Source organism: Suncus etruscus, chromosome 1, assembly GCF_024139225.1.
Source record: "Suncus etruscus isolate mSunEtr1 chromosome 1, mSunEtr1.pri.cur, whole genome shotgun sequence".
Lineage (NCBI taxonomy): Eukaryota > Metazoa > Chordata > Mammalia > Eulipotyphla > Soricidae > Suncus > Suncus etruscus.
The window spans coordinates 162,151,095-162,170,494 of NC_064848.1; the positions used below are offsets into that span (position 1 = coordinate 162,151,095).

The 19,400-nt window shown below is 45.2% G+C and overlaps 1 protein-coding gene across 1 annotated transcript in view; it reads left to right on the forward strand.

The window, feature by feature from the left end:
- Positions 1-18,367, forward strand: part of ASIC2 (acid sensing ion channel subunit 2) — a 299,911-nt gene extending 281,544 nt beyond the window's left edge. Inside the window, 8 exon segments of the mRNA XM_049772780.1 lie at positions 5,897-6,047; positions 7,628-7,684; positions 9,931-10,084; positions 11,082-11,173; positions 12,304-12,341; positions 12,343-12,385; positions 13,689-13,783; positions 17,450-18,367. Coding sequence (XP_049628737.1) covers positions 5,897-6,047; positions 7,628-7,684; positions 9,931-10,084; positions 11,082-11,173; positions 12,304-12,341; positions 12,343-12,385; positions 13,689-13,783; positions 17,450-17,551 — 732 coding nt within the window. The 3' untranslated portion in view covers positions 17,552-18,367.
- The last annotated feature ends 1,033 nt before the right edge of the window (positions 18,368-19,400 follow it).

Genomic DNA, 19,400 nt, shown 5'->3' on the forward strand with positions numbered 1-19,400 from the left:
CAGCATCTCATGTGGTCCCCTGAGCCTGCCAGGAGCAATTTCTGCGCATAGAGCCAGGAGTGACCCCTGAACACTGCCGGATGTGACCCAAAAACAAAAAAAAATCATCATCATCATCATCAGAAAGGTATAAATCAAAAATTAACAAAAGACATGGAATGAATGACTAAAACAAAACTCAGCAACCTAAATGTAATAAGGAAGGAGAAAACAAATAAAGAGCACTCAAAACAAATAGAAAATGAAGAGCAAGATGATAGACTTTAAATCAACCATATCAACATTTATATTAAATGCAAATAAACTCAGCCTTCCAATGAAAAGACAGAGATTATTAGAAATAATAAAACAAAAACACTCAGGGCTGAGGATAGTACAGCAGATAAGGCTCTTACCTTGCAGTGTGTGTGTGTGTGTGTGTGTGTGTGTGTGTGTGTGTGTGTGTGTGTGTGTATCCTGACAGATTTAAAATAAAAGGATTGACCCAAGAAATAAAAACAGTAAGCCTAAGAAAGCTTATATATCTATAATGTGCAATGTACACTTCCAAAGATATTGTATAAGATAAAGAGGGTTGTTTCACATTGATACTAGGATCTGTTTGTCAAGAAGATACGGTGATCCTTAGTATAGAAGTGCCTAACAGTATGTTTCAAAAATGCATGAAGCAAAAATTGACAGAACTAAAGGGGGAAAAAGGACCAAAACCTTAATCATAGCAGGAGATTTCAATTCTGCTCTCTCAAAACTAGATAGACAAAAATCGGTCATGACACAGAAGATTTGAGAAACTTTGAAATTATAGTGACTTAATTGCCTTTGGTAAAATAGCACCAACAATAATAGACTACACATACTTTAAGGGCACATGAGGCATTCATTCACCAAGGTACACTCAGTACATTTGAAAGGAATGAAACCATGGAGAATATCTATTCTGATCCAATCATAATTAAATTTGAATTCATAGTATTATGGAAACAGAGAAACAATATAATACCAATATCAGAAATGAAAGCGGGAACATCACAATGGAGTCCATAACATTTAAAACACTGTCAGAAAATAGTATATGCGACTTTATGCTAATAAATGTGCTAAATATGAACAATATCCTGAAAAAAACCTACCAAACCCAGCACAAAATGTTATATCTGGGGCCGGCGAGGTGGTGCTAGAGGTAAGGTGCCTGCCTTGCAAGCGCTAGCCATGGAAAGGACCACGGTTCGATGCCCCGGCGTCCCATATGGTCCCCCCAAGCCAGGGGCAATTTCTGAGCGCATAGCCAGGAGTAACCCCTGAGCATCAAAAGGGTGTGGCCCGAAAAACCAAAAAAAAAATGTTATATCTAAATGTATTATATAAACTAAATAATTCAAAATCTTTATAAGCATCTATCTATACACACAATCAGTAGGTAAAGAAGTCTTCACTTGGGGCCGGAGCGATAGCACAGTGGTAAGGTGTTTGCCTTGCACGCATCCAACACAGGACAGACCCCAAGACCCCAGTTCAAATTCTGGCATTCTATATGGTCCTCCAAGCCTGCCAGGAGCACCTTCTGAGCACAGAGGTAGGAGTAACCCCTGAGCATCATCAGGTGTGACCCAAAACCAAAACAAAACAAAAGAAGTCTTCACTTGTGAATTCTATCAAACATTTAAGCCAGGAAGGCTATAAAAATAAATAAATAAAGAGGAAGGAAACACTTTGTAAGTCTTCTGTAAGATTAGCATAATGACAAATACCAAAACCTAGTAGGAACATTATAAGGAAAATAAATTAAATGCATTAACCTTCGTGAGCACATATACAAAATCCTCCAAAAAATATTAGCAGATTGAGTAATGTAATTGTTTTAATTAATGAATGAAAAATTATAAATTGTGATCAAATAAAGTTTAACCCAAAAATGAAAAATGGGTTCAGTATCTGCAGATCAATGTCAGGCATCCAATGAAAGAATAAAGGAGAAAATCATGTGATCAGATCAACAGATGCTAAAAACAAGTCTACTAAAAGGCAATACCTGGGGCCCGTGAGGTGGTGCTAGAGGTAAGGTGTCTTCCTTGCAAGCACTAGCCAAGGAAGGAACCGCAGTTCAATTCCCCGGCATCCCATATGGTCCCCCCAAGCCAGGGGCAATTTCTGAGCGCTTAGCCAGGAGTAACCCCTGAGCATCAAATGGGTGTGCCCCCCCCCCAAAAAAAATGGCTATATCCATTCAGGAGGGAAACTCAGCAAACATTACTAGAAAAGAATTTCCACAAACTGATAAAAGCATCTTAAGAAAAATATGTACCTACCACACTTAATGGTGAAATAATAAACTTTTCTCCTCAAGATCTGGGCATCTTAGAATGCAAGGCCTCTTTTTAGTTCTCAATATAATAACTTGAGTTTCTAGCCAGCAAAAAGAAGAGATAAAAAGTAATGACTATGAAAAAAGACCATTCAGCATTAAAAAAGAATAAACTACAGATATACACAAGGGCATGAATGAATCTCCAAAACCTGATGCTGGGATAAAAAAAAGCCAGACACAAAAGGACACATACTGTATGGTTCTATTTATATAAAGCTCAAGAGTAGAAAAAAACTAACTTTTATGAGGAAAATCACATTGGTGGTTGCCTGGGGGGGGGGGCTGGGGAAGGAAAGTGACTACAAATGGGGAGCTTTGGGGGGTTAATGGAAATGTTCTCTTTTCCATTAGGATGGTCCTTAAAAGGCTGCAAACATTTGTAAACTCATTGAATTATACACTAAAATGGATGCATTTGCTATATACAAATTATATAATAATAATCTTGATTTAAAACAAGAAAAATGTATACCATTAAGAAAATGAAAGAAGCACTTTCCCCTCTGGAGAAGCCCACATTCTCTCTTGAATATATAACTCTTTCTTATTCTCCCTCCTCACACCTCTTTAAATTTCTTTAAATAAAAACTATTTTGCTTCATTTAAAACAAATAGTAAAGAAAAGAAAATTAAAAAGCAAGTCATACTATAAGTGATATGAAAAATATTTTTTCTCTTTCTTTCCAGATATATATCTAAAAAAAGACTTGTAACCAGAATATATGGAGAACTTTTCCATCTCAATAATAAAACAAAAAAACAAAAACAAAAAAATGTTAGGCCAGAGCCATAGCACAGCCGTAGAACATCTGCCTTGCATGATTTCAACCCTGGATGGAACCCGATTTGAGTCCCAGAATCCCAAAAGGTTCCCCCATTTCCCCCCTCCAGCCTGCCAGGAGTGATTTCTGAGCACCGCCAGGTGTGACCCCAAAACCCGGGAAAAAAAGAAAAATATTTGTCTTAATAGAAAAAAGACCTGTTACAAAAGACCATACATGAAAATTGTGTTAATGTCACCAGAATCCACAAATAGAAATACAACTATACACCTACAAGAATGATAAATTTAGGGTTTGGGTTGGTTCTTGGGGAGGGCATAATTCCTGATTCTGTGCTCAGTGATCACCGCTGGCAGTGCTCTAGACCATATGCAGTGGCAGGATTCAAACCAAAATTGGTCCATCACATTTCTCTGAGCAAATTTTAAGTACAAAGGAAATTTTCAAGGATGTAGAAAGACCGAAACTCTCATACTCTACTGGTGGGATGAAAACTGGTATTCTTATAGTTGATAATAGTTCCACAAACCTAATAGTAGTAACTTATATTGTCTAGATAGATCTTATGACATTGTTAGCCTTTACTCCAGTGAAAATTAAAATATATGTCCACAAAATTACTTTTATATAAGTGTTAGTAAGGGAATTCTCATAACTACCAAAAATTTGCAATGAAGCAAGTAGCCAACCTCGCCTAATAGAGAACTTGGGGGCTGTAGCACATACCAATGCTGAAAAACTGTTCAGTAATAAAAAGAATTGAGATGATTTACCCCCAAACATTTTGAAGTCAAAGAAGTTCAATGCCAAAATCCTACATTAGTGAATGGGTAAATTCAGTGGCAGTAACACAGTCCTTTACAGTGATTGCCTGGGCAGGTGGGGGGCTGATTGGAAAGCAACAGGATGAGACTTTCTGGTGTGATTTTAGAAGTACTCTGTCTTGATTAAATTGGTGGTTACATGGGCATAGACATTTTTAATATTTTGCTGAACTGTGTGCTGGAGATATGTAGGTTGTAAAGCATTTTTACTATTCAATTTGGAAAAAAATTTCAATCAATGTGGTACATGTAAAGGACTTTAGCTTCGGATTAAATCTTTAGTAAATGTGTAACAACCACAAGTGCCTGTTAGGTCCAGAAGACAAGCACCCTAAGTATTAGATCATTTTATGTTCATTGAACCCCTATAAATAAGAGTGATGTCTTCCCCAGAGGCATCACCCACAGCATGGCATTGAAGCTGCCTAAGTCAGGGCCAAGTATCATGAATTAACAGTAATACAGGCAAGGGATATGGCTTAACAGCAGAGCCCCTGCTTTGCATGTCTAAAGATAACATAATAATAAAAAAAATTTGTTTTCTTTCTGGGCCTCATCTCAGTTTCTTTATGTGGCTCTAGGACAACTAGGTTCTCAATGTCCCAGACGAAGAAGATACCATATTTTCCGACGTATAAGACAACTTTTGAAACGAAAAAAAGTCAACCGAAAATCAGGGGTTGTCTTATATGCCGAGTATATCCTAAAAAACGTTTCAATGTGCCGCTAAACAAAAATCTCTGGATATTGACACGAAACAAATTTTCCAACTCGATCCTGCACCAATCACTGCGAGGCTGCTCAGACCACCTCTCTAACTCAGCCAATCCAAGCAGGCTTATTATGCGTGCAAATTATACTACTGGTGGGATGTAATTCTGTATAATCATGGCGGGATGTAATTCTGTATAATGTATAATTCTGTCCCTGAATTTATACTGTAAAAAGCCTGCTCAGATTGGCCAGAGTTAGAGAGGTAGTCTATTACAGTATAACCTTTGAACCTTTGCTTGTTGTGATTGGCTCACTGTGGTACATACAGTTGCAGCACAGGAACATTCTGTCTTATACAGCGAATATAGGCCTAAACCTATGTTTTAACTGTAAAATTAGGGGGTCGTCTTATACACCCAGTAGTCTTATACGCCAGAAAATATGGTAGATAGACTTTAGCTGGGCCGCTCCAAGATTTGGGAGAGGACCTGATTCAGCAGTGGAGGGAAGACATATGTGAGGTGTGTATATGAAACGCAGCAGGTTAGCCTCTGTGGGAATATTGTAAAAGTGAAGGAACACATCAGAGAGAGATACAGACTCTTAGAGGTCCATCAACTTGACATTGTCATGTAGGAGATGTTCTGTGGTTGGGAGAAAAGGTACTGTATCAGCGAATGAATAAGCGAACACACGGCTCTGGAGCCGCAATGCAACACCAGCCAAAATGAATGCGGCTCTTTGCCTCTTATCATTATTTTGTATACTGTGACTCTTTGCCACTTTTGGATTTTGTTCTGTGCTTCTGAGGAGGGACCTCTGAGGAGAGATCTCCGAGTGCGTAGTCCCGTCTCCCATCCCTCGAAAACAACTGCACGGGCCAGCGATCAGGGGACCCATGTGTCACCTGTTGTGTCACATCTTGCCATTAGTTCTTAGTGTGGAGGACGCAGCACACCCTCACCATCACTGCAGGATTTTTACCCTCACTCAAAAGGGCAAAATGCAATATGTGTTTTAATATATGATTGTTAAAATTAAATGCTTTTGTGTGTTTGTCTGTTTTGGCAGGTCACTGCGTGGTGTGGCTCTCTGACTCTCACAGTTTAAAATTTTGGCTCTTGGTGTCGGACTTGTTCGCCACCCCTGCATTAGTTCATTGAAACGAAACTCCAGAATTCACTGCTGCACATGTTTTTCCTGTCTTGCAGCTCACATATCTGCCCCCGCCATGGGGGGAATGCCGGTCCTCAGAGATGGGGCTCGACTTCTTTCCTGTTTACAGTATTACCGCCTGTAGGATTGACTGTGAGACCCGATACATTGTGGAGAACTGCAACTGCCGCATGGTCCACATGCCAGGTCAGTGCTCTTTTCAGGGAATACTGGGGACCTCTTTATATTTCTTATCCTAAAAGAAAAGTCCTCCCTTCCACATGGGGATCTACTGGAAGCTGTCCTGGAAAGTAGCCTATTATTTTCTGCCCAGATAGGTAGAGACAATTCATCTAGCAGTTAAAGAAGCATCCTGGTATCCAGAAGCATTCGAAAGCTGAAAGAATCCTCTCAGTGCTCCTATTGGCACACTGCTGCTTGCTGCTCTTCCCTTCTACCTTCAATGTCCATATATTTGGACCTTACAACTCTTGCATCCCAGACCGTTGCACATTCAAGCATCCATATGTCTGTGGCTTCCATCCAGATGCTTCCCTTCCTGCATTCAAATGTCTAGCACTTTTTCAAATGAGAGAAAAGTTTATCAGCTAGCAAAGAAATGTGCATGTGCTGACATTTCAATTATCAGACTAACAATGTATGATCACTGCTTCAAGACAATGCAGGGCTAGAAGGGTATGGTCACATAGGCAAAAAGTGACTGGGGCTGGAGCTCCTATGAGCTTGGGCTTCAAGTTCAAGTTCTATTACTCATCTACTGTGGGATCTAGCAAAAAAAAAGGCTAAATTTCTCTATTATTTCCTTCTTTTTTTTAGCATAATCACATTTTTGAGGCTTCAGTGTAGGCTAATATAAAAATGTTTTTGAAATTGCAGAACTCAATGATTTGCTCTGTTGGCACAGCAGGGGAAAAACACAGGAGTCCTACCAAATAAGGGCCATCAATGTGCCAGGCATGGTGTTGTTAGGTTTATTGGTTACTAGTGCATGCCTCCATCATGCTTAATTGAAGTTTATAATAATTCTCACACTGGGCATTCAGTTTGTTGCTGAGTGTTTAGGTGATAATCAATGCTGACATGAACATCTTAATAACCAAATTTTGGTTTACTCATCACTATCAGTAATCTCTTTAGTATCTGTGATTCAAGTCACGGAATTCTAAAGTGGCCCTGAGCTTCCTCAAACACAAGAAACGAGATAAATTGTCATCATTGTGAAGGAGAAGACTTAGTATCTTCCCTTTCCATGTAGCAGCTGGTAAAGAAAGGGTGCTGAATTTCTAGAGGCCAGAAATGAGAGCCAAACTCTGGTCTGTGTTTCATGTCTGTTGCTTGAACTGGATAACCCACCAATGCTGTATTTTTCTTGGAACCTGAGTCAAAGCAAGTAGCAGAGACAGTCACCATTCAGCTCTTGACTCTGTGACTGGAACACCCATGACTCAAGGAAAATGAAAGGCAAAGCAATTCCGAGGTGCATACAGGCCTCACCCCCATTCACAAAGGTAGTGTGCAAACAATTCAGGTTTTTTCCCCTATTGCCTACTCACTTGCTAATACCTGCACCATCTCCTGCTATAACCTTCCAGATCACAGAGCAGCTAAGAACCCAATCTTCCAGCCTCCAGTTCCCAAACGGCTCTGCCATGGCTCCCTTTGTTAGTCTGTGGACAGATTCTGTACCTCCCAGAACTGGATGTCCTCACCTTCCTGGGCTGGGAGTCCTGCTACCTAAGCACCTCTACCTTGTTTCTTTTTTGCAGGAGATGCCCCTTTCTGTACCCCTGAGCAGCACAAGGAATGTGCAGAGCCTGCCCTAGGTCAGTACTGGGGAACAGATGGAATGGGGGTAGGGAGGCTGAAACTGATTTCACAAGCAACTGTCAGGTGTAGAAGAGAGCCCAGGTTACAGGGGCACAGGAAAGTTTAGGAAGGGGTTGGGCAGGATGGTGACTTTTCCTGCAGGACAGGAGAGGAAATTACAGCAGGAGCACAGGGTGACAGAGGGAGCGAACACGAATCAGTGAAGACTGGTAAGAAGATTCACATGTGGGAAGGACCAAAAGGTAGAAATAAAAGAGATGTGAATTGCAGTGGGGAGAGAGCATGAGGTGTGTAGAAGAGGATAGAGAACAGAAGAAGAGAGGGAACAGGGTAGACAAAGCAGTCAGACTTGAGGACAGCTCATAACCCTCACACCAGCAGTTCAGATGCAGATGCCAAGCTAATTCCAGAACCAGCCTGACTTTGCATGCCTGGTGGGGCTGAGAGGTGCTCTTTCAGGAGAAATTATGGGTAAATTGGTTTGGAATAGCACACACACACACTTCCTATGCCTTAGTTACTCAGATCAAAGGAAAGCATTGAATCTTCCAGACTCCAAACTCCTCAACAGCTCCTCACTGGAGCTAAGTGGAGGCAGCTCTGAACTCATAACCTCAATCCCAGAGACTGGGAACATTATGGGGCATGGGAGAACTTCTGTTGTGTGACTGGTTCATGCTCTTTGAGTGAGGAATTGACAAGTACATAAGCATGATTTGCTTCAAGGAAAGAGGAGGGATGTGATGACTTGATTGACGAAGGTGCCTCCTCCTAAGGGGCAGAAAAACAGTGAGGGAAACATCATTCCTAGGACAGGTGGTCCTGCTATGGGCACCAATGAGAGCTTTTGCTGTCATCCAAACCCATGGGACAGAGGAGGAGGGAGCCCAAGAAAACCAAGGAGCCTGAGATTTCAGATTAAGTGGCCTTAGAAATTTGAAGGTTCAGTTCACTGAGAGAGGCCTGGAGACAGGCCTTATCTGTAAATCTGAGCCAGAGGTTTCTAAGTCCTGTCCTTGGCTTTGGAGTTTAGCAGGAAAGGACAAGGTAAGAACAAGTTCCCAGCCCAAAGAGCCTGCTCAGTTTGTTGTTGTTTAGTTATAAGTTCAGCTTTGTATTTCTTCTGGGTGGGTTTCAGTCCCTGATGGACAGCCCACTAAGTGGATGGTAGCAATCAATGGACTGTTGATGGATGGTAAAAATCAATGCTAGGAGCAGAGAAGATGGCCTGAGATTTAAAGGGCCAAAGCTCCAAAATATGGGCTTTTTATTAATGTATTTATTTAGCTAAGTGAAGCAGGATAGTTTTTATGAAATGGAATTCTCTTAGAAAGACATGAGGGGAGAGAGAGGACTATATGTTTAAGAGAAAACACGGGCTTGAAAGCACCAGCCAAGATGTACCATATTTTTTCATACCATAAGATGCATTTTTGTCCCCAAAAGATGGGGGGAAATGTCTGTGCGTCTTATGGAGCAAATGCCTCCTGGAGCTGAAGTCTGAGAACAAGAGAAAAGAGCATATACTGACCACTTGACATCCACAGTATTATGGCCCCTTTATTGTGCAGACATACAACTAGTATGAGCAATCAGTTTAACAAACTTTCATCATCACAAATAGAACTTTCATTTAAGACTATCTGATCACTGCTGTGACTTTTTTTATATTAATGAAAAAAGTATTTTTAAAATGTATTTTAATTCTCTGATGTAAAAAAAAAAAGTTAAGTAAATGTATTTAACCAGCTATGGACCAGCATATATATTGTAAATATACTTTGGCCTCGCAGTCTGGTTGTTCCCAGCCACCTTCTCCTGACGGCGTCTCACATTGGGTTTATTAAATATTTTAGTACACTATTTGCTTTAGAATATTTTTTCTTGTTTTCCTCATCTAAAAACTATGTGCGTCTTATGGTCAGGTGTGTGTGTGTGTGTGTGTGTGTGTGTGTGTGTGAGAGAGAGAGAGAGAGAGAGAGAGAGAGAGAGAGAGAGAGAGAGAGAGAGAGAGAGAGAGAGAGTTGTCATCTTTCAGAGAACCACATAGTTGTATCAGAGATCGAGGCCACATGCAGGACATGGGACATGCACTGAAGGAGTCTTTGGGCCATCTCCCCAGCCCAGTCAACACTCTTCATCTGCTTATCTCAAAAGCCCCTTCAGAGTGCTGCCCCCAGTTTACCCAATGAGAAAACCTCCTCCCCTACCTGTCTAAACCCTGCCTCCCTCTGCTCTCCAGGTCTGCTGGCAGAAAAAGACAGTAATTACTGTCTCTGCAGAACTCCCTGCAACCTAACCCGTTACAACAAAGAGCTCTCCATGGTGAAGATCCCCAGCAAGACGTCTGCCAAGTATCTAGAGAAGAAATTTAACAAATCCGAGAAATATATCTCGTAAGCAAAGCAGGCCCTGTTGGTAAGGTGGGAGAGGGTGGTGAAGGAATAAATGGGAGCAGATTGGGGGTAATCCAGGAAGGATAATGACGAGGTGAGTGAGCAAGCTTAGCTTCCCCAAACAAAAGACCATTGTACACCCACAGCTGGCTAGCTCTGTGCTCAGCACTCAGAATACAAAGACAAAGGTGATTGTGGATTCATCCCTGTTTTAAGGGGGCTTCAAGTCCTGCAGAGAGAGAGAAATTCAAGGCTGTGGGCTCTGCTGACTTGTACCAGCCATAGGAGGGGGGATGAATATGCCACCTATGAGGATACCGTCCCAGAGAGCCTCAGAATTTGTTTTTTAAGGTGGATAGAAGTTTTTCAGACAGGCTTTACCCATTCAGTTCCTTCTGCTGGAATGCTTTTCCTCTTGCTCTTCATCTAACTGATCACCAGGGCACCCCAAACTTGTCCTGGGACAGCTTCCGCTCCATGGGTTGAGCATCAAAGGACATTCAGTGCACAGTGACCTAAGCAAGGAGTCAGGGCTGCTCACATACATTCTGCATATGGGGTGACTATCCCCACCATGGTGTGGCCCCTCTGACCCCCTACTCCAGCCTTAGAGAGATTTGGTACCTACCAGCCCTCACTGACTTAGGGAACTGTGTCTATACAGCCCAATAGGAACTTGGGATCTCTTGGGAATAAGGACAGGCAAGGCAAGCTGTGTCCAGAGCTCAATTGAACCAACAGGAGTGCATAAATGAGGAGACTAGGCAAGACTAGAAAAGAGGTGAAGAGAAAGGAGGATGATCTGGAGTGGCCAATCAACACCCCCACCCTGCAAAGGGCACCATATCAAAGTGATGGCTCAAACTCAAGCCCCATATCTGACATTATCCAGACTGGTTGGTCCCATTCTGGGGTCTCCATTTCTCCAAGTGCCCATGGGAAATCTGTCCACTGAAACTCCCTGTGAAATCTAACTTTGTCTAATCCTAATCTGCAGAGAGAACATCCTGGTTCTGGATATATTTTTTGAAGCTCTCAATTATGAAACAATTGAACAGAAGAAGGCATATGAAGTCGCTGCCTTACTCGGTATGGCACAGATTTTTCACAGTTCATGGGGGTGGGTGGACCACGAGCAGACAGACAAATGTATGAGCTTCCTGAGGAGTCCCACCTTCCCACTCACTGACTCCTCCTTTTATCCTAGCATACCCTAACACCAGAATGGGAGGACATCCCTATGGTGGAGGGTGGGGGCCAGGTTCGTACCATGAATCTAGTTTTCCATCAACACAATGGGAATCTGGGCTGTAAGCACTTTCAGGGCCTTCCCAGTGCCACCCTTTAGGATTCCAGGCCTTTGTACAGGAAGGAGTGTGACTTCGGCACCCTGTGGGGTGAAGCTGCAGGAATCAGTGCTACGGTCCTCACCAAACCAGTGGATACTGAGGTGCCCAGGTAGAAGCCCTCACGGAAAGTAATGTCAGTGCAGGAGAAGGCAGGAGTGGCCCCTGGACTGAGTCCTTTGTCAAATACCAAAAAAGCACCACAGTCCCCAGATCTACAAACATGACCGCCCCCAATATAGTTCCATCCTGCTCCCTGGACCCCTGGACTTGGTGCATTCTGCATTCCGTCCAAATGCACTGATTACAAATGCTTCAGGAGTAGAGTTCCTGGGGCTTGAAGGCCAATCTAGAAAGCCTATGATCAAGAGGCAAGAACTGGACAAGAGCTCTCTCTACAAGACCACTTGTCTTTGTGTGTGGGGGATGGTAACGTGTAACCTCATGTCAAGGGGCAAAGAATGCCCAAGGCAATCTTAAAGGTCATAACATGATGGAGGGCAGCTCTTTGTGTCACTATTACCAAAACCACCCACTCAGGGGCCCCTGACACACATCTTGAAGACCACACAGCCCTGTCTCTATTTCCAGTCCAGATAACGCAAGCCCCTACAGTGGTCAGAATCAATGTCCTTGGACTGGCTGTTTTACTCCAATCTTTTATCAACCCCACTAGATTCACCGGGAAACCCATCCCCCCAAGGGGTGGCTGGAATCTGGGGGTTCTCTGGAAAAGCCTGACCTTCTGCTAGCAAGGCCAAGTTTTTCGCAAGGGGCAGTGTGGCTGAGAGCCGGCCTCCTGCGAATGGCTCCCTGTTCCCAGGAGCTGTTTATAACAAGTCAAATCCTCACTCTCTCCTGTTCTCTCTCCAGGTGATATTGGCGGTCAGATGGGACTGTTCATTGGTGCTAAGTATCCTCACAATACTAGAGCTCTTTGATTATATTTATGAGGGTAAGATTTGGGCATGCTCAGAGATAGGTGCTCTCATGCCACCCCAATATTCAAAACCAAAGCAGTGGCTCACTCTGCTTCCTCCTCCTCTATATCAGGGATTGTCTATCAGCCTGTCACAGACATCAGGCTTGAGGGGGTAAGAGACAACAGTGCAGGGCTATGCTGAGTCCCTTAAGGAATGTCTGTGGGAGGGCCCTCCTACAGGGACAGAAGAAATTAGAGGCTGGTGACAGCAGCAGCCTGGAGCTAGACCAGGTTGCACTGCCAAAATTGCACACTCGACACAAGCACATACACATAGTATCACTCCCAGTTATTCTGTTCACACACCACTCATAACAAATAAACTACACACACGCCACACCATTCATAAATACCACTCACACAGATACAAGATAGGCACAGCATACACATAAAATTTGCACAGCCTACGCACACACGCTGTCCCCACATATTACTCAGACACATATCACACACACCCCTCACACATTTATGCTACATATCCATGCATCATTCATACAGATAGATTACACACACCCCTCATACCAGTATACCCCCCATACACACACACCTCACATAGATACCCCACCTCACATATGCACAACCTCATACATTTATACCTCATATACATACAGACCCTCAAAAAGATATACCCCCTGCACTCAGAAACTTTCCAGAGTGCCAGAAGACCCTACAGAGCCCTAGAACTATGCATCTCAGCCCACACTCATAGCCAAGAGTAGGGAAGATTCTCTCACCAGAGGCCTGGGGATCCATCAGGGGAATCCGGATCATCCTGTAACCAATGACCTCACTGCTCAGCATTCCTCACACCCATGTCTAGCCCCCCCTGGGCTATATTTTGTTCTGCTGTTTATTAATCTTCATAACAAAAAGTTAGAGAAATGGAATTACCTTAGAGAATACAAGTAATAACTGCTTTCTATTGCTAGGAATAGAGTGTGTGAAGGATTTAGGAGGCCTTACCTTATGAGCTGTGGATCTGTCAGGTCTAGGCAGTGTGGTTCATAATTCCATCCAAGGCTCGCTCAGCCTCAGGAATGGGTTTTTGGACTGTTCCAGAGGGCAGCCAAGGAGCCCCGGCCCCTGCTTTATCCAGGCTTGTGCCTCTCTTCACTCTCCATTACAAGGGAAAGACAGCCACAGTGTGTGTGAGGCAGGGCCTTTCAGTGACCTTTCCCAAATTAGCTCCTACCATGCCTTGAGGCCCCACAATCTGCATTTCCCTAACTGAGCCCAGCAGAAGGTGGTCTCCACCTCTGTCCTATTCTGCAATCAGAAAAATCCTGCCTGCTTTTCTTGCAGTTGGTCAAAGAGAAGCTATTAGACCTGCTGGGCAAAGAAGACGATGAAGGGAGCCACGATGAGAATGTGGTAAGAGCCACCTGGATGACAGAATGCAGATCTGGGGTGAAGGATGGTCACCAGGTCCCTTAACTAGAAATACCCTGTCAGCTTCCAAATCTAAGGACATACTGAAACTGAGACCTCTTTCCAAGACTTGTCCCAGAGCTCACTAATAAGCAAAGGGAGCAGCAGAGACCGTTGATGCCTCTCAGGACAGATCCTGTCTAGTGCAGAGCCCCCTCTCCTGGCGGGGGATCCACTTCCCACATCACAGGCTAAAGGGCCAATCAGAGAGGCTCTGGGAGGAGGGACTGTGCCCTTCTTACCCAGGGTAGCAAAACACAAGCAGGGACCTCTCTGTGCTCTTCCACTTTAACAGAGACCCCCAGGTAGGCTCCTGTGGAGCTGAACAGCAATAACTATCATCAGAACTGATATTGATGTGTCTGTGTTTACCAGGCACAGTACAAGGGCCCTGAGAATGGGTCTTTTCCACCATGGTCAGTTCATCTCCAGGCCTGCCTGACAATCACAGAATTCAGAGCCCAGGGCTAAGCTCACAGGTAGACATGAAGGCCTGACCCCAACTGTGGGGTTATACCTTATTTACCTAAAACAAAGTTTATCCCTGGTTTCTTTGTATCTGTTTGTTTACAACTTGGTTTCACTCAAAACAAAGATTGTCTTACTTGTAAATCTGGGTGGGTTTACTGTCCCATCCAGGGGTGATCTCTGTACTCAATAAAAACGATAGTTCTGGCAGGCAGGGGGCTCCATACTAGGTAGAAGATTGCCAGACTACTAGTATTTTGCCCTCAGCCTGGTTTTGGATCTTCCATCTTCTCCATATTCACCTTTGTGTTAGGCTCCTGGAGTTTCCTTGATAAGCTGCTGCAGGTCTGGGAGCCATGGTCCTGGTAAAAGGTTCCTCTGGTAGAGGAAAGATGGTAGACGGTGGTGTCTGGGAGGCTGCCCATAGTCTTCAACTCTTTTCCCTTCACTTCCTGCTTCTGTCTCACATGAGGGGGCCTCTTCCACCATAGGTGGTGGGTCAGTTGAGTGAGGCCAGGAATGAATCGACAGAACCTATGTAGATTGGGAACATATTTGCTACCTTTCACTGGCATTCCACCAGGTCCAAATACATTAGCAGCTTTTGGTCCTTCTCTCCTTTTAGGACATCAAACTCCACAGTCTCCCCATCACCAAGGCTAACAGAAAGTTCTGGAGATTGTTTCTCTTAATAGCTGCCCAGTAAACAAAGATATCTTTTTTGTCATTTCTGTTGATAAATCCATAACCATTTTGGACATTGAACCATTTAACAATGTCCAGTACTTGGATTGCCAGCACCAGCTTGTCTACCTGACTCAGTGCTTGAGGCACAAGGGGTATCATTTTCAGACTTTAAGTCTGCAGAGATGGTAGCTAGCTCATCATTCTTGGGAGATGGGGGTTCTCTCTGATTTAGTGCCAGTAGTAAACGATAAATCATCAGCTCTGGGAAGGCCTTTAGATAGAGAACTCATCAGCACTGGGAAGGCACTCTTCCCCTCTGTGGCATGTATGCAGGAGAATCTCTAGTCCCAAATGAGAAAGGCAGGTAGATGGACCAAAGCAACATGAAGCCATTTAGAACAGGAGCCATGTTCACCAATGTTCCAGTGAAAGGCACAGCACATTCAGTCCAGCTCGCGGGGGGGGGGGGGGGGGGGGAGGGGGGGGGTGTCATGGTGATAATTCACCAAAAGGTCAAGTCACAATTGACACTCACCATCGCTTAGGTTTTCTTCTTGGATCCAGGGTTCAAGTCAGCCCAAGGTTTGGGCACCAGTTGTAAAATCACCCCACTTGCCATATCTCCAAGCCCAGGCAAATGAGTCTGAATCAGGGTACACATGAAATAATCCAAACCAGACTGAGGGTGAAACAAGTGTAGTCTGGCAGTCTTCTACCTAGTATGGAGCCCCCTGCCTGCTAGAATTACTGTTTTTATTGAGTACAGAGATCACCCTGGGTGGGGCAGTAAACCCATCCAAGTTTACAGTAAGGCAATCTTTATTTTGGGTGAAATCAAGTTGTAAACAAACAGATACAAAGAAACCAGGGATAAACTTTGTTTTAGGTAAAATAAGGAGTAATCCAACACCCAATCACTGCCCAATGTTACAACCTCTCCCTTCTGGAGCAGAAGAGAAACACACTATCCTTGCCCCTTTGCAAACTCAGTTCCCTCCTGGGACCAGGCCTTGGTGGGATAGTTCCAGTGTCACTAAATTTTCTCAACTCGCACCTCCTGCCCATGAAGTGACCACAAACCCCTTCAAATCAGCAAATCCAAAAACAGGGTTGGGGAGATGGCTCAAAGGGTTGGAGTACTTGCCTAGCATGCACAAGGCTCTGAACTGGATCCCAACACTACATGGACCCCTAGACACTACTGGATATGGTGCCAACAGCCCTCAGCACCACCAGGTCCAGCATTGAACCTTGACACACTTGATTAGCAGGAGTATCCTCAGACACCCAAATATACAAAAGGAAACCCAACTCCTTTCCCTATACAACCTCTTTTCTGTTCCAGATGCTATTTTCTACCTGTCACCCAAGTTAAAACCCTTGCTTTGAGTCAACAAATCCAAGCCCTGTACTTTCTGGTGAGCAGGCAGCAGATGCCAGGAAGATGGCTGAGTTAAAGGCCTGAGCTCTGGGCCCAGGTATCCCTCATCCTAGCTGGACCTGGAGGCAAATTACTTAGCGTCTCCATCATAGAAGCTCTGAGCCTGCCAGAACCCCCTCCAAAATTAATTTGCATTGCCTATCTGAGAGTAAATGCCCAGTGGCTACCCTCCACCCTGCCTCCAGAATGTAGCCCCCCTGTCTTGATTAGATCTCCCCACATTCCTGACTCAGCCCCCATCTAGTCTCCCATCCCTCCCTTCTTCCCACACATCTCAGCCTAGGAAACATCCCACAGCTCCAGCCATCTGTCTGCCCTGCACAAAGCCCCAACTATCTTCCCCTGGGACAGACCTCAGAGGCACACCACAGAGGTCCTATGTGCAGCTGAGTTCAGATTCCAGCCCCTGTGCTTGACCTTATTGATCAGTGGTGCCCCTACCCCAGTCCTAGACACAAACTGCATATCTTCCTCCAGAGCTAGAAATTGCTCAAGAACAGCTTTAGGGGACATGTCTGGAGCCCATCTAGGAGAGAGAGGTTACGTGATCCAAAGCCCAGGGAGCCCCGACATTGGAGAGGTGAGGCTAAGCCATCTGAATAACCAATGATGGGGATTGAAAGCCCTTCAGCCTCATTCTCCCACATGAGTGCCTGGAAGTGCCAGGCAGGAAGATCAAGGTGCAGAGAACAGGCACCTGGCCCACAGCTGAGCTGCCAGTGCTGTAATGAACCTTTGAGGGTGGAGGCAAGAAAGAAGAGAGGCCAAGTGATGTTCCCAGTTTGCTTCTTGGCAAACAGGAATGTGATGGCCTGTGGAAGCAGTGCTGCTCAGGCCCTGCAGTGACATAGATTCCCCAAGCCACCAAGTAGTCCTGGAGATCCCACCTAGCCCTAGGATCTCCAGGACTGCATCTGTCTGTGCTCAGGGGCCTCGCTGCAGCCAGTGTGCGAGAGTGACTGCAAGTCTTGCTGGCTGAATGTCAACACTCACCTTCCTTTCCTTCCCTCCAGAGCACATGTGAAACAGTGCCCAACCACTCTGAAACCATCAGCCACACTGTGAATGTGCCCCTGCAGACAGCCCTGGGGACCTTGGAGGAGATCGCCTGCTGACAGCCCGCCGACCACCCAGCACCCCCCACACAGACCCAGGTCAGGGAGCCGCAAGCGCAGGCAGGATGGCCCCTGACGACGGGAAGAAGCAAGAGCCCCCTGTGCACACATAGCAAACTCTCTGCCAAGGCCTCGCTCTGGCCACGTCCACGTCGGACCCGTCACGCCGGGCCCTGCGCACATCCCTCCTGGGAGAAGTGAGTCCCGAGCGTCACACTCTGGAACGGACCCAGAACCAACCTGCCATCACATCTTACTGCCAGATGTATAAAGCACCTGCATGCTCACGCTCCTCACAGCGCCGCTGCCGCGTCTCCGTACATGAACGCTCTGGGGGGGGCCAGGCTCCACGCTGCACCCCCACATCCCCGCCAGGCCCCCATGGAATTCATGCTGCGTCATCAGGAGGGGCTCCGCAGAACTGTCGACCACGTCCAGTCCTTGTGTCATTCGTGAAGGTTCCTGACCCACCCGCAGATCCCTCTCTGCCCCTAACCCCCAACCCCCTGTGGTCCCACTGGGGACCAGAGTCACCCGCCCTGTTGTCTTGGCACCTGTGATGGAGCTGGAGGTGACTCAGGTCCCCCCCTCCCTGGAGCCTCATCCCTGGCTCTCCCAGTGACACGCTTGTATGGTCTGGTTCTGTTTCCTTGGGAGCTTTTGTTCGTGTCTCTGTCGGAGATCAGAATTGTGTGTTTCGTTTCCTCGACTTTCGTTTTGATGTTTCGAGGTTTGGTTTGGTTTTCCCATTTTCTTTGGCGTTTATTTATTCGTGCTTCCAATCACAGTCATATTAAAAGCTGGTCTTGTGGAAAAGGCCTTTGTTACTTGTGCCCTTGCCCACACTTGGCCGGTTCTCCTGAGGGTTGAGGATAGAGCAGGACCTGCCAGCTCAGAAACCACAGAGGCCAGGAAATAGACCGAGGGACAGCCATGCCCACCTTCACATAAGGTGCCTGCTTATTTTCTAGACTGTTCTAAAAGACTTAGAAACTACAGACTACCACTATGTAAATCAGTTCTCAATCAGCAGAGGGTCACACTGCCAAGGTCTGGAGTGGACAGCATGAGGACAGAGCACTCAGCGCTGCTCAGATCTGGAACCAGAAAGCTGCCATACCTTCCCCTGCTCCTCCTCCTGTCTGACCACCTAGCCCCATTATAGGCCCCACATATCTACCTTTCTGCGCCCACCACCTCACCCCATCAAACAGTTGTTCTGTCCTTCAGAAGTCACTTTTGAGTCTCATGGTCTCTTCACCCATGAGAAGGTCCAGATGGAAAAAAGAAAAGAAAGCTGGAAGATACTTTGGTTGGGAGGAGGCATGCCTTTCAAGGCACTCTGGCAAGACAGAGCTTCCTGATGAGGCAGAATTCTTGTCTGCATAGCATCATGCTGACTGCATAGGGACAGTTCCTGTATCCAAGCCATTACAGTCAACCTAGCGCTCACAGAGATAAGACAAGCATCCTAGTATAATTTGAGGGTTAAAGAGTTGTTTCTTTTAGGGATGGTTTGTTTGTTTAGGGACTACACTCAAAAATACTCAGGGTTTACTCCTGTCTCTGCACTCAGAATCATTCCTGGTGGACTCAGAGGACCATGTGGGATTCTGGGATTGAAGCTGGGTTGGTCATGTGCAAGATATACACTTTATCCACTCTACCATCTCTTTAGCCCTAGTTTTATGCCCATTTGGGGGCCACACCTGGTGATAATTAGTGCTTCTTCTCAATCTGCACTGAGAAATTACTCCTAGAAGACTCAGGGAATCATCTGGGATGCCAGGAATCAAACCAATGTCAGCCTTGTGTATAGAAAGTGTCCTAAGCATTGTACCATTGCTCT